This window comes from Gavia stellata, chromosome 20 (genome assembly GCF_030936135.1).
Source record: "Gavia stellata isolate bGavSte3 chromosome 20, bGavSte3.hap2, whole genome shotgun sequence".
Classification (NCBI taxonomy): domain Eukaryota; kingdom Metazoa; phylum Chordata; class Aves; order Gaviiformes; family Gaviidae; genus Gavia; species Gavia stellata.
Genome location: NC_082613.1, coordinates 1,424,148 through 1,449,498, shown reverse-complemented (window position 1 = coordinate 1,449,498; position 25,351 = coordinate 1,424,148). Strand labels below are relative to the sequence as shown.

General features: G+C 66.7%; 2 protein-coding genes across 2 annotated transcripts; both read left to right on the top strand.

The window, feature by feature from the left end:
* Positions 1–1,362: 1,362 nt before the first annotated feature.
* RSPO4 (R-spondin 4) lies at positions 1,363–9,171 on the top strand. Its single transcript, XM_059827331.1, has 5 exons — positions 1,363–1,441; positions 4,932–5,120; positions 5,437–5,580; positions 5,675–5,860; positions 9,098–9,171. Exons 1-5 carry the CDS (start codon positions 1,363–1,365, stop codon positions 9,169–9,171), a joined length of 672 nt encoding a protein of 223 aa, XP_059683314.1.
* A 2,784-nt stretch (positions 9,172–11,955) lies between these two features.
* Positions 11,956–20,964, top strand: ANGPT4 (angiopoietin 4). The gene is made up of 9 exons (XM_059827118.1): positions 11,956–12,276; positions 16,828–16,983; positions 17,229–17,350; positions 17,720–17,952; positions 18,353–18,468; positions 18,938–19,039; positions 19,118–19,284; positions 20,195–20,325; positions 20,412–20,964. Exons 1-9 carry the CDS (start codon positions 11,956–11,958, stop codon positions 20,570–20,572), a joined length of 1,509 nt encoding a protein of 502 aa, XP_059683101.1. The 3' UTR covers positions 20,573–20,964.
* Positions 20,965–25,351: the final 4,387 nt, after the last annotated feature.

Sequence of the window (25,351 nt, the reverse complement as noted above, 5' to 3'; positions counted from 1 at the left end):
AGAAACGCTGGGTTTTCCCCCAAAAGATGGGAGCAATTCTTGGCCCTTTTATTTCCCTGTGTCCCGCAGCCGGCTGGGGTGTGGGACGGGCAGGCGAGTCAGCATCTGTCCCAGGGGTGCTCAGGGGGCGGAGGGGGGTCCTGTGTGCCCAAGAAGCCCCCTCGGCCCTCTCCGGTGAGAGGAGAGGGGCATAATGTGCTGGGGGTGGGTGCGCTGCTGAGGGCTGTTGTTGGGGCTGTCACTGGTGGCCAGTGGCCCTGGAGCCCTGGTCGGAGAGGTCACCAGGCTGCTCCAGGGCACGGCTCCTGGCACGGGGCCGGCATGTGCCGGCACGATGGGGTGAGCACATGGAGATCCCAGGACGGGGACCCGCAGTGCTGGCACCCGTGGCTCACCTGCGGGTACCTGGCGAGCGAGGTTTGGCGGCTGAGCCCCTTCCCTCTCCTGTCCTGCACCCCTCTGCGGGCACAGCGAGAGCCCCCGGGGTGTGTTTTGGGGAGCACTGCATGGGGCAGGGGGTGTGAGTGGCTGCGTGGGAGCCGGGAACAGCTCAGCGCAGCTCAGCTCAGCTCAGCTTGGCTCAGTGCAGCTCAGCTCAGCTGGGCTCAGCTCAGCGCAGCTCGACTCGGCTAGGCTCGGCTCAGCTCAGCGCAGCTCCTGCAGCTCGGAGGGAGGTGAGTTACGAGGCGCTCGGAAAATCAGAGTCAGCTGCAGTCCTGGGGACAGCAAGGGTAGATCCACAGCTGCCGCCGGAGATGCCGGAGACCCACCATGGCTCCCAGCCGTGGGCTGCCGGGGCTGGAAGCGGGGGGCTGAGCCCGGGGGGGGGCTGGCGGAGGCAGCGTCACCCGCCTGGCTCCACCCCCCCCAAATCGCAGGGGGCTTCGCCGTGACCCCGGTGCTGGGATGGCAGCGGGACAGTCGGACCGCAGCGGGACAGCGGGACGGTTCCCAGCCGAGGTGGTGGCTGGAGTGCTCTGGTGGGGGGGACTCCAGCCAATTTGTTTGAGAGTTGCTTTGTTGCTGCTAGGGGATTTTTTTTTATTATTATTATTTTGAAGCGGGGGGGTGAGGAGAGGGGGCTGGCACCGGCTATAAAGGCAGAGCTCCCCGGAGCAGCCGGCACTTCCCCGCCACCATGAGAGCTCCCCTGGCCTGACAGCCCCTGCCTCCCCGGGGCTCGCCGGCTCATGCCACCTTAAAGCGTGGCTGCGTGCTTGCAGCAGCGCCGGGGTGGGATGGTGTGAGCCCAGAGCCGCTCTCCTCCCTCCCACCGCCCCTCGGCTGGTTCTGGCAGGAGACGAGCCCACCAGCCGCTTGGATGATTTGATTTCTTCCCTGCCCGAAATTACTCCTGCCCAGATGCTGTGGATAATATTCATGTTGCTGTTATTCATCAGCTCCATGGAAATGCTCACGCAGAACCGATGGAAGAAGCAAGGTACGGTGCACGCGACCGGTTCGTCCCGTTCAGGTACCGCAGGGCGGCTCGGGGACCCGGGGCTGCTGGCCCCTGCCTCCCCTGCCAGCGCCAGAGCCGCTGGCACTGCCTGCATGGAGCAGGCAGGAGGTGTGAAACGCGGCTGATCTACACCCCGGGGCTGGAAGGAGCCGGGAACCAGCATCCTCCTGACCCGGTCCCTCGGGCCCCGTTGGAGACCGGCTGCGTTCCCCTCTCAGTGCACGGCACGGGGCTGGCTCAGGGTAGGTGCGTGGAGAAGGCAATGCCCAGCCCCATGGCATTGCCTGCCTGATGCCAGCCCTTCCCTCGGGGCTGGCAGGGGACGGGGGGACACTGACTGGCATGGGGACCAGCTTTGCAAACCGCGGGAGAGCCGGGCACAGTGGGGATAGTGCAGAACGGGCTGATTTTCCAATCTTTCCCTTCTCTGCTTAATGCATTAAGTGCGTGGGGAGCAAAACCTCCTGGAAGGATGCTCAGACCCACTGCAGGCGCTGCCTGTCCCCCTGCCCCATCCTTCCCCCGAGCAGAGGCACCAGCCAAGCCGCGGCTTGGTGCCAGGGCACAGGGCAGGGCATGCGCCGGGGCTGTGCCGAGGTACGTGCACCCCTCCGTTGGGCACCAGCTTGTGTCCCCTTGCCAGGCAGTGCCGGGCAGTGCCACCCGGCTGTGGGGAGCAGGGCCAGGGCTGACGCTCGTCTCTGCACTGGGAGCAGGTCGGCTTTGGAACCGGTGTGTGCTGTGGTAGGGACAGGACCTGGCAGGACCAGGACTCTCAGGGGCCGGGGCCGGAGCCCAGACAGTTTTCCCTGTGGCTATTGCATGTTAAAGACGTGCGGAGTCAGCGGGCGTGTGCGATTATGCGGGTGGCCAGGCTGGCAGCCGAAATGCCTCTGATCGGAAATGGCCTGGCACCAAGAGGGGCTCGGGGTGCTGCGGGGCCAGCGCTCTGGCTGCCGGTGCTTGATGCCAAGCAGCCTGATGCTACGGGATGCGGGGGGGCCTCAGGTCCTGGCAGTGCCCAGGCGTCTGGTCTCGGCTCCCTGCCTTGAAGACATGTTGTCTCTCCCCGTATAACCGGTGCAGAAGGGCTGGCGAAGTCTCGGGGGGCCAGGAGCCTAGAGGGATACTGCAGCACCCCACAGCTGCCCCACTGCTGCCAGGAGCTGCCTACAGCCGTGCCCTGCTGCCGCGGAGGGACAGTCTGGGCAGCCCAGTGCCCAGGAGCCTCCCGGTGCCCGCAGAGCCCACGGCAGCAGAGCTGGGCTTGGGGCGGGCAGCCATGGGTGATGCCATGCTGATGTCTGGCACAGCCCAGGCAGGGAGCACCCACCTGGGCACCCCAGTATCGTGCGTGCCCCCCATCTCAGCTCAGCCCTGCACCCTGGGTCTGCAATCGCTGCCAGGCGGGGGGAGGCGAACTCACCAGGTGTCCCTAATTTCCCCGGTCCCATGGTTTTGGTGTGAGCCATGTCCCGTTGTGCGGCACAGCCCTCCGCCGGCTCTGCAGCAGCTCCCCAGCATTTCTCCCGGCAGCAGAGGCGCGTGCCGGCGGCCCCGCCGTGCCGGCAGCCCCAAGGCTCACGGGGCGGAGGAGCGGGACCCGGCCGGCCGAGCCTTCCCCTGGCTCTGCACCACGGGGCTATTTTTAAAGCCAGTGACGGGAACAAGGCCCTGGAGCCCGTGCAGGACTCCCCACCTTCCCTGCCCCAGATGGGGGTTGGAGGGAGAGCGGCAAAAAAAAAAAAATCATCAAAAAGAATTAGGGAAGGGAAAGAGGCTCGTAAATCCCCGGGTCTCCAGGGAAGCTGCTCCAGCTGCAGCCAGGAACACAAATGTTGTCAGCGTTTGGTAAATATGTAACGGAGACCATAACAACTTAATGGATCCAAGGTGCTTCGTTAGCAGACACAGCCCTAACAAAGCTTCCCGGCTGTGCCGCGCTGCGCTGCCGTCCGAACGGCTGTGCCCCGGCGAGGGGACGGGCGAGCCAGCGTGGGGACAGCTACATGGCACCACTGCACCAGGGGCTGGCTTGCACCAGGGAAAGTTGTGCCAGGGACCAGCACACAGGGCGGTGAGGCATCGTCTCCAGCATCTCCCCCGGCTTCCCCACCTCTGCTTTCCACCAGCCCCTCTGCCCCGGCCACCGCAGCCGGGAGGCCCTTCTGTGGTCAGGTCCCGGGGGTCAGAGAGGATGCATGCCAGGCATGGCTCCTGGGGCTGAAACCTGTGTCCATGCCGTGCAGCACCCAGCGCAGCGACTCGTCTGGCTCACCCTTGCCCGCTCGGCTCTCCGTGTGCCAGAGCTGCCCCGGGGCACATCCCTCCTGGCGCCTGCCAGGGCTCAGAGCCGGGGGTCCGCATCAGCCCGCGCCTGTCCCAACCACAGAGCTGGGCTCTGCTCTGTCCAGGGCAGCCGCCTCCTTAGGCCTTCGCTACGTGCAAAAAAACATCTTAATGCTCAAAGATCTGCTGGCAGATGGAGCCTGGGGCCAGAGCACGCAGCGCTGGCGCGGCTGGCACTGTCACCGCTGCATGACACAAGCCTTCATTCAGGAGCGCTCGGGGGAGCTCGTGGTGCCAGAGCCGAGCAAACGTTTCCCGACGCGGCTGGGCGCAGTGGAGGCATCAGCTGCCTGCACGCAGGACGCAGGAGCTTGGTGGCCCCTTATGGAGATGCCCAGCCGGTCTCAGGGTGCAAAAAGACACTGGGTGTGGGTACCCCCCATGCAGGGGGCTCAGCTACCCGGCTCCCGAAGTGCCAGGAGCATCTCTCCGGGCTGTGTCTCTCTGGGTGCAGGGGGCCAGCTCAGGGAGGAGGAGCGGTCGCAGGGTCCCTGCGTGCCCTGCCGGGTGCTGCAGGCTGGCAGGGGCTGGCACCCCGTCCTTGTCCCTGGGAGCAGAGCCCACCTCAGGGCTGGCCGCTGTCACCCATGTTGGGAGCACTGCAAAGGCAGCCAGGGAGGTGGCGGGGGCTCATGAGCAACCAGACGGGTCCTTATCTCGGCTCCTCTTGAGCATTTCCAAAATGCTGTTTGTCCCCTAACAGTTAACAGGCATCAAATAATTAATCCGGGTCAGAGCATATTTCTACCTGCTGACTGAGCCGTTGTTTAGCTCACGTTAGGATGCTTCCCACGGGACGGGCACGGCTGGTGTAGGGACAGGGCTCAGGCTGGCACCCTTGGGCAGAACTGGGCATGGGGCGAGCCCTCAGCCCTGGACCTTGGGGTGATGGAAGCAGTGGTGCCCGAGCTGAGTGCAGTGGGGAGCGATGGCTCTGCGCGAGGGATTTGGGCAGTGGAGGGAGGTGGGGAGGCGTCTGCAGGGAGACGGGACAGTGCTGTCACCCCCACGGGTCGGACAGGGGCTGCCACGGGGCTGGGACCCCCTCCAGAGCATCGGCCGTGCCATGCACACGTGCTGCAGCCACGCCGCAGCCCCTCTGCTCCGTTTGTCCCCGCAGCAAGCGCCGGCCTGCTGGAGAACTGCACGGGCTGCGTCCTGTGCTCGGAGGACAACGGCTGCATCACCTGCCACCACCGGCTCTTCCTGCTCATCTGGAGGGACGGCATCCGCCAGTACGGGATGTGCGTCCACACCTGCCCCCCCGGCTACTTCGGCGTGCGGGGTCTGGAGGTCAACAGATGCACAAGTACGTCCCGCACCAGCCGGGGCCCCCCCGCTTCTCCCAGTGCCCCCACCTCCCCTCGCCGCCCTGTGGGTCCCAGCGCCGCGGGAAGGGCGACGGCTGCGTTTCCCGCAGCATCCCCGGCGGCACGGAGCCAGTGGCGAGAGCCGGGAGCAACTGGGCCAGGGGTCTGCCTCCCCTTTTCCCCTGCCCGAGCTGCAGCCTGGACCCCGCAGGTTTGCAAAGGGCTTTGGGTCCCCGGTGCCGGGGCTGCTGGCTCCAGGCTTGCCACGTGCCGGCCCTCGGGCTCTCCCGGCTGACCAGCCCTCCTTCCCGGCAGAGTGCAGGTCGCCCAGCTGCGAGAGCTGCTTCAGCAGAGACTTCTGCATGAAGTGCAAAGACAAGTTTTACTTGCACAAGGGCCAGTGCTTTCGGCAGTGCCCCCCCAGCACCGCGGCACAGCCCGGCACCCGCGAGTGCCAAGGTAAGCAGCACCCGCACCCCATGCCCATGGTCCCTGGGGACATGCTGGGTGCTGCATGGTCACCATCCCCCCCCCCGCACCCCTGTCCCCGCAGAGACGTGCGAGCCGGGGCCCTGGAGTGAGTGGAGCGCCTGCACCCACGAGGGCCGGACCTGTGGCTGCAAGTGGGGTGTGGAGACGCGGGTCCGGGAGGTGCCGGGGGCCGCCCGGGAGGAGGGGGCCGCCTGCCCCGCGCTGCTGGAGACGAGGAAGTGCCGCATGAGGAAGCACTGCCCGGGAGGTGAGCACCGCACCGCCTGCAGCCCCCCGGCCCCGGCAGCGGCTTCGAGCCCCTCCGAAGCGAGCCCCGAGGCGTGCGGCGGGAGGAGGGCGGTGGCAGCAGTCCAGCAGTGGCCAGCGAGCCTGGCTGTCATCTCCCAAGCATTTCGAGGCTGGTGGCTGTAACCGTGCAGTTCTGGAGAAAGCCGCTGTCTCAGGCACATGTGCTGAGCAGCTCCGGCACTGGTGCTGGCGCTGGCTGCGGGGGCTGGCGGGGACCGCCACGGGCAGTGTGCCAGGCTGGCTGCTCCCACCTGGCAGACCCTGAGACCGCCTGGGACCAGCCAGCGTCCCCTTCCACCGCCGGGCTGGGACGGGCACTGGTGTGAGCCGCCGCAGCGGGACGAGGCTGCCGAGCTCCGGCTCCCGTCCTGCCGTGCTTGCAAAGGGAAAGGCATGGCCAGGGCTTCCTGCCTCCCAGTTGTGAATAACAAGGGTCTCTCCCACGGGGCAGATTCCTGCAAAAACCTTTGAGCCCCCAAAATACCATCAGCGCTCGTGGAGCTGGAGGGCATCACCCAGGGGATTTCTGATGGCCAAAGCTTTGGGAGACGCGCCCAGGGCTGGCTACTCCTCCGTGGCTCGCCTGGCCAGATGTTTGCCCCGCTCCTGCTCCTCCTCCCACCACAACAGCACCACAGCCCCCGGGCTGGGGGCTCCCCGCCACCTCTCACAGCACCCAGACCTGGCGCGGGGTCCAGCCAGGTGGCATGGGCGCAGGCACGTGGCTAGCGATGGGAACCAGGAGGCGGCTGATGTCATTTTTGGATGCAACTAGCTGGACCGAAGCTGTTCTAATAAATCTCCACTCAATAACTGTCAGAAAAGGGGATTGCATGCAATACCGGTCTGTAGGGCCTGAGCCTCCGGCCCCAGCAGTGCAGAGGTTGCAGCTCGGAGCCACGGGCTTGCTGTGTGCCGTGGGACATGCCAGCCGGCACTGCCAGTGCAGCGGGGGCTGAGGGTGGCAGAGGAAAGGACTGCGAGGGAGGGAAGAGAAAAAGGATGGAGAAGGGGAGGCAATAACAGAAGGCGTGCGTGCTGGGGCTGGGGCCGTGGAGCCAGGACAGCAGCTTCATCTCAGCACCAGCAATCATAAATAATATTTTCCTGCTGACAGCACGGAGGAGCTGATTTCCATCCCAGCCCGGGCCCCGACTCACAGCTTTGGGGCGCCAGGTGGCATCGATTTCAGGGACGTTCCCCTCCCTGCCGGGCTGCGCCGGCTCTGGACCCGGAGAGCTGGTGACAGTTTGATGTGGCAAGTTTGGCGTGGGAGGACAGGCTGCTCCAGAGCACCGTGTCCTGTGGCGCGGTGCCGGGCGGGTGCCTGCGGCACCGTGCCCGCGCCCAGCCCTGCCTGGCACGCAGCGGGTCCTGGCAGCGGGGTGCCGGCGCTTCGGAGGCGCCCCGTCTTGTGGGGTGACTGGGAAGGCAACGGCACCCCAGTGAAGCGCTCGGCCTCCTGGCTCTGCCCAGGCACCCGCTCCTGCAGGCTGGGAGCCCTGAGGCCACGGGGATGGGCTCAGGGAATGGCAGGGCTCCTTGCTCAAGGCTGCTAGCTGGGATCAGCTCCAGAGCCGAGACTGGCCCCGAGAAGGCAGAGGGAAATCCCTTCAGTGCCCCACGAGCAGCCCCTGCTGCTTGGTGCCCCGGCTGGGCGGGCAGGAGAGGGCAGCCCCTCCGTGTCTGGCAGCCCAGCCTGGCCGCCGGCTCCTGGGCAAGCAGCTTGGCGTCCCCGCCGCGGCGGAGCGTGCATCTGCCCTCGCTCCCAGGCTCCTGCCCGCCTGGCCAAGTGCTGGGTTATAGGATCCAGATGCTGGAGGAGGACGGCGAGTTCACTTGATGCAGCCGAGACACCCCCAGCCCGGGCGAGCCGGGGAAGGCAGCAGGACCCGACCATGTGATGAGAGATTTGTGCCACCACTTCTGAGCCATCCCCGGGCAGTTGGAAGAGAGAAGCATCCACACTTGGCCGAGGCACAAAACCCCTTACGCTGCTGTAAATCTGCCTTGTGTGTCTGCCGCGCTCTCCAGACGCTTGGTGTTCGTGCTGTGCCCTCTCCTTTGTGGGTGGCAACTGTCTGGGAGATCAGAGCCGAAAAACAGAGCTGGGCAGGAAAAGAGCTGGAGCCCTTGGAAAGGATCGGCCACAGCAGCGCTGGCGCAAGCAGCACCGGCCCCTCACGCGGGGGCTGCACAGGGAGAGTGGCACCGGACCCCCCTGTGTCGCCCGGCTTGGGATGAGGAGAGCATGTGGCGGGCGCAGGAGTGGAAGCAGACACAAAGCTGCCAGCTTTTTGGGCAGCCGTCCCGCTCTCCAGCATGGGCTCCCCTTCCCGTCGGAGCCTGCGGCACGGCGGGGCTTATCTGCACCCCTGCTTGGTGTCTCGGCACCGACCCCTCAGCCAGGGGAGCTGGCAGCTGGAGGGTGCTCGGGGCAGCCCCTCGGGGTGCGCAGAGATTCGGGTCCCAACCACCTGAGCTCAGCACCGAATCCCTGGCAGGATGTCGGCGGGTCGGCTTCACCGGGATGCGGCCGGGCTCCGCCATGGCGTGGGTTGTGGCGCCTGGACAGGGAGCATCCATCCACGCAGGGAGAACATCCCTGGGGAGAGCACTCGCACCCATGCAAGGATGCACCCTGAGGCCACCCCGCTTCCCACCGTGCCCAAACCCTCCTGGGGGCCGGCTGGGTCCTGCGCAAGCCCGCGGTGGTGGGCAGCACCGTCTTCTCCAGAGGGGAGGCACAGCCCTGCACCGCGGCAGAGGCGGGCATGGCCATGGCATCACTTTAGGGCATTGGTGCAGCCGCCGTCCTGCTCCAACATCCGCAGTCCCTGCTCAGAGAGAAGTTGGGGTCCCTCCGGGCAGCCCCCCTGGTTTGCTTGAGCTGGCTCCAGCCCATTCCTGGAGATCTTGGGGGTATCAGGATTTAGGGTCCGGCCATGGGAGTAGGAGGAGCAATGCATCTGTGTCCCTCTGCCCACACTGCCGGCACACCCGGACCACCCACAGACTTACGCTGCTGTCTGGTGACTTGGAGGGGGGCTTGGGGGTCCCCCAAATTGGGAATATGATCTTGTGCCAACACCCAGGGGAGGCTGTGGCATTCGCAGCCCACAGATGGGGCTCGGGACGGATCCTGCTGCCCGGCCGGTGAGTGAGCCCTCCTTTTCTCCTCCTTTTTCTGTTCCAGAGAAAACCGAACCCAAAAATAAAGGCAAAAAGCGACAGAAGAAGCCGAAGACAGAACCGCACACGGGTACCTAGCAGCACGGGCACAGGAGCTGGGGCAGCACATCAGGAGCCAGAGGGGAGCTCTCCGTGCCTCTGGCCAGCGGCATGGAGAGCTCCCATCCGGCTCCCACCGCGCTGCCCAGGCCACGTTGCCCCTGTTTTTCCATCCACAAAAAAATTGCACAATTTTCTTCCCCCCCTCCCATTTTCTTTTGAGACAATTTATGGCCTGTAAAACATTTCCTTTTCAGAAAATCTAATTTGCAGTGTCCAAAGCAATGCCCTGGGGCGCGGGGAGGGGGTGGCTCCTTTATTTTTCTGTTTTTCCCTCTCCCCCAGCCTGCTCGGTCCCTTCCCTTGCTCCAGCCGGGTGGGATGGGGTTGGTCCCAGGGTTGGACCCTACTGAGGAAGACGATGCCTGCCTGGGTACCATCCCCCAGGGCTGGGAGATGCCCTGTCCCTGTGGTGTCCGGATTGCACAGGGGTGCTGGGGTGCACAGCACGCCATGGAGCTGCTCCGGGTGCCAGATAGGGTCCCCCATCCTCAGCCACCAGCACAGAGGGTGGCGGGACCCCCAGGGTTGGGACCCCGCTGGAGACCATGCCATCACTCACGGCAGCCCAACCTGGTGCTCAGCATCCCCAATGGCACAGCCGTGGGCCAAATCCTGCCATCCTCAGGCTCACAGAAGGGCTGGAGGAGCCCCTCTCCCCAGCTGGATGCGGGCACAGGAATTTGGGGTGGCTCTGGCCACATTCGGTCCAGGACAGGGGGTGCGCACTCTACAACTGCGGCTGCCGGAACGAGCCCAGGCAGGGGATGCTGCTGCCTCCTGCATCCCCCGGCCGGGATTCACTGGGAGCCGCCACCGCAGCCCCCTCCCAAACCTCACCTGGGGCACGACCCGGGGGTGCCATACCAGCCGGCTGCCACGCTCACGTCGTCTGCAGAAATAATCGGTGTATGTCCATGAGGCACGGAGGGCTGTCTCAGCATATTTAACATGTGTTTTGCTCAAATTGCTGCCCCAGCCGCAGGCATCTCTGTATTTGGGGGTTTGCCGGGGTCAGAGGGCCCATCCCTGCTCCGAGCGTGGGCAGGGGGAGGCCGGGTCTGGCAGTGGGGCGTCGGGGCTGGGGGGGCCGCGGGGGCTGCACAGACCCTTCAGGGTGAGAGCGCTGGGTGTCAGCATCAAGCTGGCCCCAGGAGCCGGCATGAAGCTGCCGCAGCAGCTCCTCCGTTCGCTTAATGTCAAATAAATGTATTAAACCCCTGGCATCCCTCTCGTCTCCCTGTTTTCCTCATTTCCCCAAGGCACTGCCGGAGGGGGACGGGGACGCCGGCTGCGGCCACTGCGTTACCCCTGCGTCCCCTGGCCCTGCTGCGGGAAATGCAGCCACCAGCATCGGACCCCTCCATCCTGCAACCTGCAGCCTGTGCCCACAGCATGGCTGGGGCACCCTGTCCCGGCCCCCAGGCACCGGGGGGTCTGGGGAAAGGCTTTATTTTAAAGGTTTTATTTAAGGCATCACCAGCATCGCTCGGTGCCCGAGCCAGCGGCTGGAGCAAACAGCAAGCAGCATCACCGGGACCACTGCCCCGCAGGTATCCCGGGCTCAGCTCCGCTGCCCGGAAGCACCAAGGCGATGGAGCACCCCGCTCACCGGGCAGCGCTGCTCCGTGCTGCGGAGAGTGCTCCCGCCAGCTGCTCCAGCACCGGTCCTCACAGCATCCCTGGCCATCCCGCGGTGACCGGGACGGCAGCAGGGTCCCTTCCCTGGCCCCACGGCTGTGCGAGCAGCCCGGCGTGTGGGGACATGTGCTCCCTGTGCTGGGAGAAAATCACCCTCTCCTGAGACGCGTGGGCATCCCCGTGCCTGGGGAAGCCGGCTCTCCCATGCCAGCCTGTCCCCACCACCGTGGTTGTCCCCTCCTGGGGGACCCAGCCTAGAGCTAACCCAGCACGTAGGCTGGCAGCCGCGGTGACCCCCCAGCCGCTGACACGCAGCCGTCCCAGCCCCCGGCGGACCCCCAGCCCAGGAGCTGAGCACCCCAAGCCCTGTGCAAGGTCCGGCCGGGTCCTGCCAAGCTCCGCCTGGGACACAGCCCCCGTTCCGGTCCCCACGGGCTCGTCCCGTGGCCAGAGCAGCCAAATCCAGGCCTGGCTCCCTCCAGCGTTATAAATAGCCGAGATGCGGGGAGGGAGCTCCGCTCCCCAGGATGGGGGTGTCCCAGGGGCGGCTTGTCCCAGCGGGTGCTGATCAGGGGGGGTCTCGCTGGGTGCCAGGGATGGAGAGCGGGAGGGCTCGGTGCCGATGCGAGCAGCTCGGACCTGCCGGCTGGCAGCGCTGCCCTCCCCAGGAGGTGCAATGAGCTGCGCAGAGAACGGCTGGGGGGGCCGGCGGGTGCGTGTAGCCGGGGGAGGGACAGGGGCTGCGTGTGCGAGTGTGTGTGTGTGTGTGCACGAAACATTTATAGATCACGTGTGAAACTTGATCTCCCCGCAGTGGGCTAGGAGGAGAGAAAAAAGATAGAAGTATTGTTTTTAAACAGATTTTTTCCTTTGTTTTTCTTTTTTTTTTTCCCCTCTCCCCCTGCGAGGGCTGCGACCGCCTGGCGATAAAAGGCCGGGGCGGCCAGAGCCGGCTCAGAGGGAGGAAATGCCAAAATCGCAGCGTTTCGACTTGGCGGCGAGCGCCCACTGACCCGTCCCAGCAAAGAGCGGCGTCACGGCCGCCCGGGAAGTGCCGGCACATCCCCGGCCACCGCACCCTGCTCTTGCCCCCCGTCCCCGTGCCGCGGGGACCCCCGTGCCATGCGGGCACTCAGCATTGGCCTCGTGGCCCTAACCTGCGCCACGACGGCGCTGTGCGCAGCCGGAGCCCAGCGCCGGGCGCTGGAGGGGGGCAGCCGCCGGCGTTACCACCGGGTGCAGCATGGCCATTGCAGCTACACCTTCGTGCTGCCCGAGGCCGACCCGCCGCCCTGCCCGCCTGCCCCCGCCGTCCCCGGCCCCGCCAACGCGCTGCTGCAGCGAGACTCGCCGGACGGCACCACGCACGCCGGCCACGGGGCTGCCCAGCGCCTGCGGCACCTTGAGAGGATCCTGGAGAACAGCACCCAGTGGCTGCTGAAGGTAGGGTGCGGGGCCGCGGGGGGACGCGCAGCAGGGTGGCGTGGGTGGGGGTCTGCCTCCAGCACCCAAGCATGCAGCGTCCCCATACCGGCTGCCTGCTCCAGCTCCCTGCCTGCTCCAGGCTGCCGGAGGCAGAGCCGGGTGCACAGGGGTTTCGTGCCCACCCGAGCAGCAGCGCTGCAGCCAAGTCAGCGTCTCCCCTGCAGGTTTGCAACCTGGGCCTGATCCTGGCCTGTTTGTACTGTCTCCTCGGAGGGGATGGGTGCTGTGGGTGCTGCGGGTGCTGCAGCTTGTGAGTGCTGCAGCTCGTGGGTGCTGCAGATGACCAGTGCTTGCTGCTGCGGCTGTATGCCCCTGCCATCCCTGCCACGGCTCCTCGCGGTCCCAGCTGGGCTGACTGTGCCGGGCATCCCTTGCTGCTCAGCACTCCCCATTCTGGGTCAGGATGCAGCCCTGTTGGAAAGCTCTTGGGAAGGGTTTTGGCAGGCGGCAGAGCGAGGGCTGGAAGGGCAGGGGCCACCGAAACCTCTCCAGCTTCATCGTTTTCCCACTTATGGGCTTTGCAAAAGTTCCTGGAGCTTGGTGAGACTTTGAGTGGGACCCATGGCTCCCAAGTGGCCCCATGGCATGTGGGTGGGTGGGTGGGTGCAGAGTGAGGGGCAGTGGGGTGCCACACCACAGGGGCTGCATGCCCACATGGGTGCCCCCCATCCCGGCTCACCCCATCCCCGCCACCCTATGCAGGAAGCAGCATTTGCTTCCCAAGGGCTTGCCAGTGCCGTCGGAGCCCCCATCTGCCAAGCAGGGCCGCCTGCGTCAGATCCAGGAATAGCTCCTGGCCAGCTCATCCCGGGGGACACCTCCCCGGGGGGCCGTAAACCCCACACCCCAGTGAGGCAGCGGCACTGGGCCCTGGGTGCCTGTGCTGATAACAGGGTGAGCAGCTTGTCCCCAGCCGTCACTCACCCTCCAGCCGAGCGGCATCGCCAGCTCAGCCGCATTCACGTCCTGGTGGTGTCCTGCCAGGGTGCAATGGGACCTGCGTGCCTCTGCACCCCGATTTCCTGGATGATGGCCCCGGCTGAGCAGGGCCAGCGACACGGTGAGATGGTGCATGCTGAGCCGCTGCAGCGCTCGGGGCTGGGGCCAAACACACAGAGCGGGGGTCCTGGGGGTGGCCTGCACCAGCCACGCTGCTCGGGGAGCCTCTCCTGGCCATGGGGGACGGGGCGGGCAGCAGGGACGTGCAGGGCTGTCCCCTGTCCCCTCAGCCATCCTGGACGACAAAATTCCTCAAAAGCTGGGAAAACGCTGAGCCATGTCTCTGCTGAAAGCCAGCCCGGGGTGTCGCAGAGGGACCGGCACAGCCAGCCACCACCCGGCTGGTGCCAGCGGATCTCCACCACTGTGGGATCTGCTGGGTCTGCTGTGCATGCACAGCCCTGGGGTGCCTGCACCCTGGTGTCCCTGCGCCCTGGGCTCCCTGCCCTGGGGTCCCTGCGCTGGGGTCCCTGTGCCCTCTCATTCCTGTGCCGTTGGGGTCCCTGTGCCCTGGGGTCCCTGCCCTGGGGTCTCTGCACCCTTGAATCCCTGTGCCTTGGGGTCCCTGCCCTGGGGTCCCTGCGCCTTGGAATCCCTGTGCCCTTGGGGTCCCTGTGCCCTGGGGTCCCTGTGCCCTGGGGTCCCTGCACGCTGGGGTCCCTGCACCCTGGCATCCCTGTGCCCTGGGGTCCCTGTGCCCTGGGGTCCCTGCGCACTGGGGTCGCTGTGCCCTGGGGTCCCTGTGCCCGGGGTGCCCAGGCGAGCTCTGAGCTTCTCTGGGGGCGAGGGCAGCCTTTGGGCATGGCCAAGTGAGGTGGGGGGCCGGGGGTCCCACTGCAGGTGCACATGGCCCTGCCCCGGAGCAGGCAGTTGTGGGCAAAGTGGGGCCACACATCTGGGCAGCTGTGGGCAGCGATGCCCCACACCACAGCTCCAAGGAGCATGAGACAGTGGGGCACTGGGCAACCAGTACCCCGTCCCATCCCGCCCCATCCCGCAGCATGGCCCTCTCCGTTTAGGGGCAGCTTGCAGCTATTTTTTTTCTGTTGTTCCTTGGCTTTCCTAATTTAAGCAGAGCTGCCCAGGGAGGCTTGTTTTGGTCGGACTCCAGGCCTGAACAAACAAACCAGGGCTCGAAAGAGGCATCGGGTTTGGGGACGGATTGTAAACAACATCGCATCCCTGTCTGCTCTGCCCTGGCCCAGGGAGCCCTGCTGGGTGCCAGGACTAGGGGGGGGGGGGGGGGGGGGGCCTTGGGTTCCCCCAGCACCCAGCTTCCCCAAGGGACCCCATCCGCAGCACTGGGGTGCTGGTCCACCCTCCCCATTTGCAGCCGTCCCCCATGGCCGGAGAGACAGGGACCCAGCTTCTGCTCACCGTCCTGTCGGCTGTTCCCATCTCAGGAGGAATTAATTTTCATTTAAACACAAACATTTGATGGAGCCACTGGGTCTGGGGGGGGCTCAGGGCAGGACGGGGTCCCGGGGGGGGCTCGGGGTGGGACGGGGTCCCCAGTGGGGCAGTGGTGGGTTGGCAGCTCTGAGGCACCCATGGCACAGGGGCTGGTGCTGCCCACCCTGGCATGGGTGCAGGGGGCTTCCCTCACCACCTCTGGCCCTGGGGCCCCCCCAGATTGTCCTTGTGGGATGCATAGAAATGCCGGGGCAGGATGGGGACAGGGGCAGGGGAGGGATGTGGCTGCAAGAAAGTGGCACAGGACTATCCAGCCACGGGCAAGGGGCCCCCAGCACCGGGACAGCAGGGTGGCCGGCATTCCTCCTGCTCCAGGGCAGCCTTTTGGGGTGACCCACAGCACCACGGTGTCCCCCCCAGCTGCTCTGCCCTTCTTGGGGAGGAATAAGGCTGGTGGGACCCCTCCAAGCCCAGGAGAGCCCAGCTCACCTCAGCACCCGTGGGGCGAAGCGGGGATGATCCTGGTGTCCCCGCCCTCTGCACAGAGCCTGTCCCACTTGGGTCCCCTGTGCCACCCGTGGCTGGGGACGCTGTGCCCCCCTCCAGCCCCAGCTGCTCCCAGGGAGCTGCCAGGGCCAGGGGCCGGGAGCCGGGGCTCCTTCTCCGGCTGCGCCCAGGCCTCCCCGTGCCAGCCTGACCTTTTCCATGGGTATGTACTGCCCTCAGGCTCGGAGATATGTTTATTTAAAAAAAAAAAAAAAAAGTAAGATTAAGAGGGAGAAAAGGCCTCCCCGAGCCCTGTGAAGCAACAAGATTAACGACGTGGTTAAAGGGAAACTCTCCAGCAATCACTCAGCTCGGGGAAATGTTTTCCAGACGCGGCTCTCCGACCTTTCCCCACTTCCTCCCCACAAGCACATTCCCGCGAGGGGAAAATCCCTGGGGAAGTGGGGTGCAGGCAGTGCTGGCCGGGACGCCCAGCCCCAGGACCCTCCTGCCCCCCATGGGTGCTCACGGCGGGGTGACGGTTTCACCGCTGCCGGGGTCTGGGGAGGAGGGGACGGGGCCTCGCCGCTGCCAGCGAGATTTCATCATGCGCAAACAAGTGCAGAGCTGAGCCCTGCGCCTGGGCCCGCTGCCGGCCCCGCTCCCGTGCCGATCATCCCGGCACCGCTGCCTGCCAGGCACGCCACCCAGGAGAGCACCATCCCACCCTGGCCGGTCCCGCCTGGTCCGCAGCCCCGCGAGATGCACAGGGATGCGGGGCTCTGCCTGCACCGGCTGGGAAGTTGGGCAGGGAGCAGGAGGCGGGTGGTGCGGGGACAGCGGGATCTGTGGGGTGGAGGGAGCCGGGCAGCCCCCATCCCCTCCCGCTCTTGGGGGCTGCTTTCCCAGCGTGGGCAGCAGCGCGGCCCCTTCCGCTCCCCCCGGCCCCCGCCGAGGGACCGTGCCCCCGCCGAGGCCGTCGCCCCCGGGAGGGACCGAATGGGAACCTCATGGCGGGGCCGCCAGAAATAGAAAAGCCTTTGGGAAAGGCAGCTCCCCCGCGGGCTGGGAAAGCGGAAGCGACATCTCAGCTGTGTCCGCAGCCGGCTTCTTCCCAGCCCCGAGCGCTTCCCCATGGCGGGGCAGCACCGGGCACCGGACACCCACCTTCCCCGGCCGATGGTGGCCTCCCACCCTCTGTGTCCCCAACCCTGGGAAACCGAAGGCTGGGGACTGGCAGCTGATGCCGATGCCGATGCCAGCCGCTCCCTGCCCGACTGCTCTGCACAGGCCACCCCAGCTTGCCAGCACACCTGGGCGCACACAAGCCCGTGCCAGGTCCCGGCGAGAGGAAACCAGCCGGCACCACAGCCCGGGAATCTTGGCAGCCGGTGCCCGAGGGGGGTCCCCCGAGGCAGTGCAGCCTGTGGGCAGCTCGCTCCGTCTTCCCGATAAGCTTCAAAGGGCCTGGAGATGGGTTGTGCCATGCTGAAAGACTTCCAGGGATGTGCCTGGGGGCTGTGCCGAGCACTGCCAGGCTCAGCCGGGGCGTCGAGGGAGGACCTGGCGAGCTCCCTGAATGACCCACTGCATTCCCGCTCCCCTCTGCAGCTGGAGAGCTACATCCAGACAAGCATGAAGCCGGAGATGGCTCAGCTGCGGCAGACGGCGGTGCAGAACCAGACCGCCACCATGCTGGAGATCGGCAGCACCCTCCTCAACCAGAGCGCCGAGCAGAGCCGCAAGCTCACCGACGTGGAGGCCCAGGTAAGGGGTGGCCGGGGCGCATGGCACGTGTGTCCCCATGTCCCCACCACCTCTGGGACCGCGGTGGGCAACATGGTTTCTCTGCTACTAAAAGTGGGGCGATTCCCCGAGGTGATGCACGGTTTAATGCACCGGTGCACAGAGGTACCGGGGTTGTGTGCCGGGGAGCCATGAGCCCGGTGACACCGAGGACGTGACGTGGCCCTGACTGCTCACGCCAACGCTCCCCTCCGCTCCTGGGGCAGGTGCTGAACCAGACGTCGCGCATCGAGATGCAGCTGCAGGAGAACTCCCTGTCCACCACCAAGCTGGAGAAGCAGCTGCTGCTGCAGACGAACGAGATCCACAAGCTGCAGAACAGGAACAAGTAGGGCCTGGGGCAGCTCGGGGACCCCCGCAGCCCCCAGGCCCCAGGGGGAGGCTGGTGTCTCCCTCCCCAGGAGCGCGGCTGCACTTTGGGGGGGCTTGGACCCCTCCAGGGGCTGGCTGGGGTCCCTGGGGGATTGCACAGCCCCGGCACAGCCCCTCGGGCTTTGTTTCCCCCTAGCTAAGCACGTCCCAGGGGTGCCCGGCGGGGTGCGATTCAGCGAGGGCGGCAGGGGACGGGGACAGTTCTGGGTCCCCGCAGATGTGCCAGGGCACCACAGCTGGGGCTGGGTCCTCTCTGCCGCCCGCTCCACGCTGGGCTGCTCGGCACAGGCACAGCCGCCCTGTCACCGCTGCCTCTCCCTTTCAGCATCCTGGAGGTGCGGGTGCTGGAGATGGAGACGAAGCACGAGGAGGAGCTGGCGGGAGCCCGCTCGGAGAAGGAGAAGCTGCAGCGCCTGGTGAGCCGGCAAAGCGGCACCATCGAGGAGCTGGAGAAGTCGCTGCTGGCCGCCAGCGTCAACACCAGCCTGCTCCAGCGCCAGCAGCTCCAGCTCCTCGAGTCGGTGCAGAGCCTGGTGCGCCTCGTCTCCCAGGGCAGAGGTGAGCCGGGGCACACGGGCAGGGTGCAGGCAGCGGGAGAGCTCCTTGCCCCCCTCCCGTGAAGGTGCAGGGCCCCTGCGCTCAGCTCAGGCATGGGGGATTTCACCCCAAAAATGAGCCCTGCATTGCACCCATGGAGCAGCTCCGAGTCCCCAGGGGAGGGTCCGTGTCCCAACTCTGTCCCCAGAGTCAGGACATGGCAAATCCCCAGGCTTAGGCTGGCGGCGGCCCCGGTGCATCGCAGCCGCTGCCTCACTCAGCCCCAGGGAGACGACATGGAAGAAAGAAAAATAATCCATGGGCACTAAAGCATCCAAAAGGAGCGGGGAAGAGCAACAAAACCAGGCAGGGCTGTAGGGCTGGTGGGGTTTCTGCCGTCTCACCGTCCCCTCTGCCGCAGCCCCGCTGCCTGGGCAGGAGCAGCTCTTCCAGGACTGCGCCGAGGTGCGCCGGGCGGGCAACCACGCCAGTGGGGTCTACACCCTCCACATCGCCAACCTCAGCGAGCCCAAAAAGGTGAGCGCAGCCCAGAGAGGGCTCCCAGCGCAGCACCCCAGTGCCACTCGGTGCCACCCAGTACACACTAGCCCCATTCCACAGTGGGTGTCCCTGTGGGACGGGCACATCCCAACCCCTCCTGCTGTGGCAGTGCCCCCCTCTCCGTCTGGCCGTGGGGGCTGAGGTGACTCATGGGCTGCAGAGGGGCAGAAGGCGGGGGGTAAAATTGATTTCAAAGGCACCCCCACAGCCCACCCATAAGCACCGTGCCCCAGCCCCTGCCCACGGCTACAGAGGGAGGAGAGACACCCCCCCCAGCCAGGCACTGGGCATGGCACATGCTTGCCAGCCCCTCGGCAAGTTCTAGCACCCATGCAGCACCCATGCTGAGCTGCCCAGCCCAGGGGGGCCGACGCATCCAGCTGCCCACCCCGACCCAGCCCTCATCGCCCCGCTCTGCAGCCCGTCCCGGCTCTCCCCGCTGCAGGCGTACTGTGACATGGAGATGGACCGAGGGGGCTGGACCGTCATCCAGCTCCGCACCAACGGCAGCGTCAGCTTCCAGAGGAGCTGGAGGGAGTACAAGCAGGTCTGTGGCCGCCCGGGGAGGGGGGCACCCTGGGGCACTGCAGGCACTCTGCGCTCACCCACCCCGCTGCTCCCCCAGGGCTTCGGGAACGCAGCGGGCGAGTACTGGCTGGGTAACGAGGCTGTGCACCTCCTGACGAGCCAGGTGCCCTACGTCCTGCGCATCGAGCTGCAGGACTGGGAAGGCGGCCAGGTCTATGCCCACTATGGGAAATTCCAGCTGGGGAGCGAGCGGCAGCTTTACAGGTAGGAGGGAGGCACCGCGCGGGTGGCCGCCCAGCCCTCGATGTCTCTGGCTGTCCCCAAGCCCCACGGGCAGTGGTGACCACGGGCAAGGGCTGGTTGTGGTGTCTCAGGGAGGCACGTGGCCCCGGGGGGTGCAGGATCACACGGGGCTTCACTGGGATTTCCCAGGGGGGTTACGGCTCAGCAGAGCTCCAGGAGGGCATCGCTGCACTGCCCGCTCCTTCTTCTCTCCCCGGGCTCCCCAGATTTTTAATGTATGAAATTGCATCAAGGCCATGGGATCTCCCGCCCTGGCTGGCAGCCAGGCACGGTGCCAGCAGGCAGCCGGGGCACTCGCACCGTGGCTGGACACTTGGGCAAATGGGGGTGACACAGCTGCAGCCGTCGGGCATTCCCAGGGGGTGCTGGGCACCCCCAGGCTGCTACGCCCGTGTCCGGGGAGGGATGCTGCGCTCCTGCCGCCGGCTTGCAAGGACGGCGTGTGCTCCCAGGAACCTCAGCCTGGCTGCAGGCAGGAGGGGTGGCAGGCAGCTGGGTGCTGCGGTGCTGGGCTGGAGATAGGACCAGACCCTGGAGATCTCCTGCACCATGGATCCTGTGCATGCACCGAGCTGACCCCCAGCAAAGAGGACCTGAGGAGCCTCGTGGGGGTGTCCTCTCTGCCCCAGCGTAGCACAGCCTCCACCCTTGGGGACCCCCAGGACAGGCCCTCCAAGCCGGCAGACCCAGGTCAAGCTGGAGCTGCAGGATCTCTGCCTGCGTCCCTCCGTGCCGGCCCTTGCTCAGCTCATGGCATCCCGTGGCCTTCGACTCCCCCTGAGCAGGGCTGAGGGGCTTTGTCACCCCCCCCAGCAGCAGCCAGCCGGCACTGATGGTGGCCGTGGCCATGCCGCGCCACGGCGGGCGGCAGGCTGTCGCTGCAGGACTACAGCGGCACGGCCGGGCAGCAGAGCGGCATGGCACTGCAGGGCACCCGCTTCAGCACCCGCGACGCCGACAATGACAACTGCCTCTGCAAGTGCGCCCAGATGCTGTCGGGAGGTGAGCGAGCGGTGGGACGACACCCACGCAGCCCCTGTGGGTGCCCACCCGGGGTGCCACCCTCCCACCCTGCTCCCTCCTCGCAGGCTGGTGGTTCGACGCCTGCGGCCTCTCCAACCTGAACGGCATCTACTACCCGGCCCGGCACAACATCCGCAAGCTCAACGGCATCCGCTGGCACCACTTCCAGGGGCCCAGCTACTCCCTGAAGGGCACCCGCATGCTGATACGACCCGCCAGCTTCTAGCGTGTCGGCAGCCGGCGTGGCACCGCAACTGGTGCCAGCCTGGCACAGAGGGAGGGGGCCGGGAGAAGGGATGGCTGGGGGAGACTGAGCCCTCCCGGCCACCGCAGGGAAGCTTTTCTCCCAGTTACTGGTTTTTTACTCTTTTTTATCCCATCCTCTGACATCCTGTGCGTCGCGGAGAGGGGCTGAGCCTCCAGCTCCCCACGGCACCTCCGTCACCCAGGGATGCGGGTCCAAGACCCCCCCGGAACCCCCTGCACGGGGTAGCAGGAGCAGGGGGAGTCTTTGGGAAACCTGAGGGGACCTGGGGGTCTGTCCCCAAGCTGGGATGGACAGCTGGGGGCGGCAGCGCTGGCAGGGCCTTGGCAGATCCCCGGGACGGGCAGGATGGAGCTGAGGGGTCACGGGTGGGGAGGGGGCTGCAGTCTGAGATGGGGCTGGGGGGTGGGAGGTGGTGGGAAGGGTCCTGGGGGCGGCTTTTGGGTGGGGGGTGTTTGAGCTGGGGCAGGGGAGGGAGGAGATGGGGGTGCAGGAGGGGGAAGTGGGGCACGGGGCTGAGCCCCCTCGCCCGCAGTTGCGTTGAGATGGCAAACCCGCGCTGAGGGCACGTTTGGGAGCAGCCTGGGAAGAGCGGGGCGCTGGGCAGCGGGGTCTCCGGCCAGCAGCACTGGGGCCTCCTGCCCACCCCCCCGAGCTGCTGCAGTTTGGGCTGGAGGCGTGTTTATTTTTGTACTAAGAGATATTTATTTTCCAAGCGGCGGCGGGGCGGGAGCGGGCGGGGGGGTCCCCGCACCCCACTGCCCCGGGACAGGCACCCATCCCCGTGTTTCAGCAGCTGGGACAAAAGGGTGGGCAGAAGGGCTGCAGGACAGGGCAGGACAGACGGACCCCGGGCATGCCCAGGGGACCCTGAGCCCTGGGCAGCTCAGTGCATGGGTGAGCCTGCGGGAGGGCTGGGCTCGGTGACACCCGCTCACAGCCTGTCCCTGTCACCCTTCTGCAGGTGTCCCTGTCCCCCTGCAGCCCCTGTCTCCATCCCTCTTGGCCCCGTTGCCACTGGAGGCCCCCCACAGCCCCGTGGCAGATCCCCGCAGCACCCTCACCCCTGGGGGACAGGGGTGCCCCACTGGGTCCCCAGGTCACCCGTCCCACTGGCACCCAAGCCCTGGGGACTGGCGACAGCGGTGGCAGCTGCCAGGGACCTGCTGCCCCCATGACACCCAGGCGCCCCTGTGCCTCCCTCCCCAAAACGGGTCCCTCTCGCCCCGGGCAGTGGTTCGCCGGGTGGGTGACAGCAGAGACCCCACAGAGCCGAGGAGCAGAGGTGCCAGGGGACCCTCCGCTGCCACCTAACCCCGGCGCCCACCGCAGCTCCCCGGGGGGACAGGGCCAGTGCCCTGGGGTGGCGCAAGGGACACAAGGACGTGTTGTCCTCCCCGTCGGGACGGTGGGACCCGCTGGCAGGGTGCTGGCACTGGCACCAGCTGCGCACGCGGCGGCGAGGCTGCTGACGCCCTGCCCTCAACGCCATCCCGAGGCATTTGCTAATTAACGGTGATTAAAGCACGTGACGTAGTTGGCACTTCCAGAAGATGCTCATCAGTGGGGCTGTGCGGCATAATTAAAAAATGGAAAATACAGGGTGGGGGGGCCGCCCGCAAGCCTCGCCCCACTCCCAGCGAGCGGCACTGCAGGCAGCAACAGTCCCAGCGCAGCCATGGGCCCGGCCCCCCCCCGGCCCCCTGCACCCTGCCAGTGGCTGGCGCGGCACGGCTGCACCTGGGTGCACAGCTGTGCCAAGTTGGGGGGGCGGCCCCCGCCCCAGGGTGCTGGGCCTGGCTCCCCAGACTGGGGTGCTGCCGGGTTTCTCTCTCTCCCGGCTGCCTGCCTGCAGCCCCTGCCTGCACGTGGGGCACCCATGGGAGACCCCAGCATGGGGGGGGCGAGGGCGATGGACACCCTCCCCAGCCATCCCTCCTCTCTAGAAATAACAGACGGGCTCAGCTGCGGCTCCCCACCGAAACCGGAGCCGGCGAGAGGCAGCTGCCAGGGAAAGTGATAGGGAGCGCTGGGACTGTCCTGCTGTCCCCAGCAGGGACGCGCAAAGGGGGGGCATTCTCAAGGGGGGCACATGTCACCTCGCCGCGGCTGCACTGGCGTTTCATGCAGTCAGTCCCGTGGGTGCCGGGTCAGATGAAGACTCCTGCCTCGGGAACGCAGCTCCTCCTGTCCGTGCATCTGTGCGCACACACGCATGCACATGGACATGCATGCACACAAACACATGTGCACATGAACACATGGACACACAAGCATGCAGGCATATGGACGTGCATGCACACATGGACGTGCACGCACACAAACACGCATGCACACTTGGACACACGTGCACACAATCACACGTGCACACACGAGCATACAGGGCTTTGGACGGCCACGCAGCCACGGCAGGTCTCAGCCACGCAGGTCGCGGCATGCCAGGATCAAGCCGAGGGCCAGCAGCGCCTGGAGGGGCACGCCGGCTGCTCGGCCCCGTGCCTGGCGGGGGGCTGGTGGGGGCCCCCCCTCTCCTTGGCAATAGCAGCAAATTTAGACCAAGCCCTGGACACGCTGGGCTCAGGAATCTGGCAGCACAGCCGGTCCCAGCCGCTGGCGGGGATCCAGTTCCCGCAGCGTTTTCCCCGAGGGCGAACCCTGTCCCGGAGCGGGTGCCCGGGGTCCCTGTCACCCCCCGGTTTCCGGCTCCTCAGGGAGGCACCCAGCGCCACACGTGCCATCATTAAGGATCCCTTGGGTGCGTGCTTCCTCCCCAGCCCAGTTTGTCAGCCTGACTCATGGGCCAGATGCCGTCCCCGTGTCCTGCCCGCCACATCCTGAGCAGCCGGAGCTGCCTGCACCCCAGCGGGAGCTGGACGGATCCTGCACCCTGGGCAGTGGCTCTGGGTGGACGTGCATGGTGCAGAGCCGGGATGGGATGGGAAATCCTTCTTCCCTGTGAGGGCTTTTTTGGGGACCTCCAGTGCTGGGCGGAAGCCCCGGTCAAGGGGAGCCCCGGTGCTGCCCCGGGCAGCGGCTGCTGAACCCAGGCTGTGCCGGGGGGAGGCTCTGGCTGGGGTGGGACGGGGTAGCAGCAGCTCTGGCCCCTTCAAAAAGGAAACCTGCAGCCCTGGGGCAGGCGGCTGGACCTTGTCCCCGGCCCATCACCACCACCACGCACGTGGCGTTTGCCAAGCAGCACCTGCGCCAGGCAGGCTGGCTGCCTGCACGTGCGGAGCCATTTGCAGCCACGGCCGCACCACCACGGCTGGAACCAGAGGGAGGCAGCGGCAGGGCCGGTGTCCAGGCGGAGTTCCCTGGGTGCAGGCGCTGGTGGCTTTGGTGCCACCTTCCCCAGAAGCCACTTGCCCGCGTGGGATGCACCAGCATCGCAAGGAGCAAGGGGACCTCACCGGCGCAGGCAGCGCCCGCAGTGCCGGGGGGCCGCGGTGCCGCACGAGGCTACCTAGGGAAAACACACGGGCGTTTTTCATCTTCAAAGCGCTCCCTGCGCCGACTTTCATCCTTGCGCCTCCCCAGCCCGCCTGGGAGGTCTCCGCTATCACCACCCCATCTCACAGCCCCGGAGGAGCCGGGACTCGGCCAAGCTCAGCAGCGCTTTGCCGGAGCGGGGCGAGGAGGCAGGGGAGGGCTGCATGGTTGGCACGGTGCTGGCTGCGGCACAGAGGGAAATCCCACCGGCCAGGGCTCTGCCGGGACCTGCCGGACCCAACCGCCGCCCCGCTGTGCCCGCCGGGCCCCGCGCTGGCACGCCACAGCACGGCACCCATCGCTCCCACTGGCACCCGGCCGCTCAGCACCGCCAGCCCCTGCTGAGCCGTGGGAACCCTGAGGGTCCCTGTCCTGTCCCGACCTCCACCGCCTCGAGAGACAGCAACGCACACGGCCTCCGAAGCACAGAGATTTAATAAAAACAGCTGCTTTATTATTATTATTATTAATTTTTGTACAGTTCTAACGTCAGGAAAAACAGTAGAAATGAGGAAGAGACCACCATAACCGTCGTCTTCATAAATAAGAGAGCCCAGCGTGCCCAGAGCTGTGCACCCGCCGGCACCCGGGAAGGGACACGAGTGCTCGCAGACACTCTCACACACACGCAGCCCTGGGCTGCTCGAGGTGGGGGTCAGGTTTGCCCCCCCTGCGAAGCACCCCAGACCTCCAGCATTAAGATGGGGGCTGCCAGGATTCGGCCCCCACTCCAGGCAGCGTGGCCCCCGCTGTGGAGGCTGCAGGGGCGCAGCTCCTTCCCCCAGGCTGTGTCCCGGCTCCGTGCAGGGAGGGACCAGCCCCTTACCCCCCACCCTTGGGTGCCGGTGAGGAGCAGGGCAGGTGGGAGCTTCTGGCAGTGCAGGCAGGCTGACCACACACGGGATCCCACGGGAGCGGGTGACGGGAGCATGTTGGAGACCGGCCGCGCACCCAGGGACACACGTGTCCTCTGTCCTCCCGCGGGCTCACGGGGACCTGGCTCTCCCGTGCCAGCGCGGGGGTCTGACAGAGCCAGAGCCAGCAGGAAGGATGCCCGGCCACCACACCGGGGCTCTGCCGGTGCCGCTGCGGTACGGGGGGCAGGGAAGCAAGGGGGGGGCTGAGTTCGAGGGTCCTGTCACCACCGAGAGGTCCCTGCTCCTCCGGGGGCATAGCCTGCGCTCCCTCCCCATCCGGAATTGTCTGCTCGCGAGCAACCCGTCCCCGGCGCCCGCTGCCACCGTGGCACTG

Bases quoted from the DNA above. Each gene is read 5' to 3' on its own strand.
- ANGPT4 (XM_059827118.1), top strand. From the start codon at position 11,956: ATGCGGGCACTCAGCATTGGCCTCGTGGCCCTAACCTGCGCCACGACG. The intron at 16,984-17,228 runs GTAAGGGGTGGC...CTCCTGGGGCAG, and splicing joins TCACCGACGTGGAGGCCCAG to GTGCTGAACCAGACGTCGCG. The intron at 19,040-19,117 runs GTCTGTGGCCGC...CTGCTCCCCCAG, and splicing joins GCTGGAGGGAGTACAAGCAG to GGCTTCGGGAACGCAGCGGG.
- RSPO4 (XM_059827331.1), top strand. From the start codon at position 1,363: ATGCTGTGGATAATATTCATGTTGCTGTTATTCATCAGCTCCATGGAA. The intron at 5,121-5,436 runs GTACGTCCCGCA...CCTTCCCGGCAG, and splicing joins GGAGGTCAACAGATGCACAA to AGTGCAGGTCGCCCAGCTGC. The intron at 5,581-5,674 runs GTAAGCAGCACC...CTGTCCCCGCAG, and splicing joins CGGCACCCGCGAGTGCCAAG to AGACGTGCGAGCCGGGGCCC.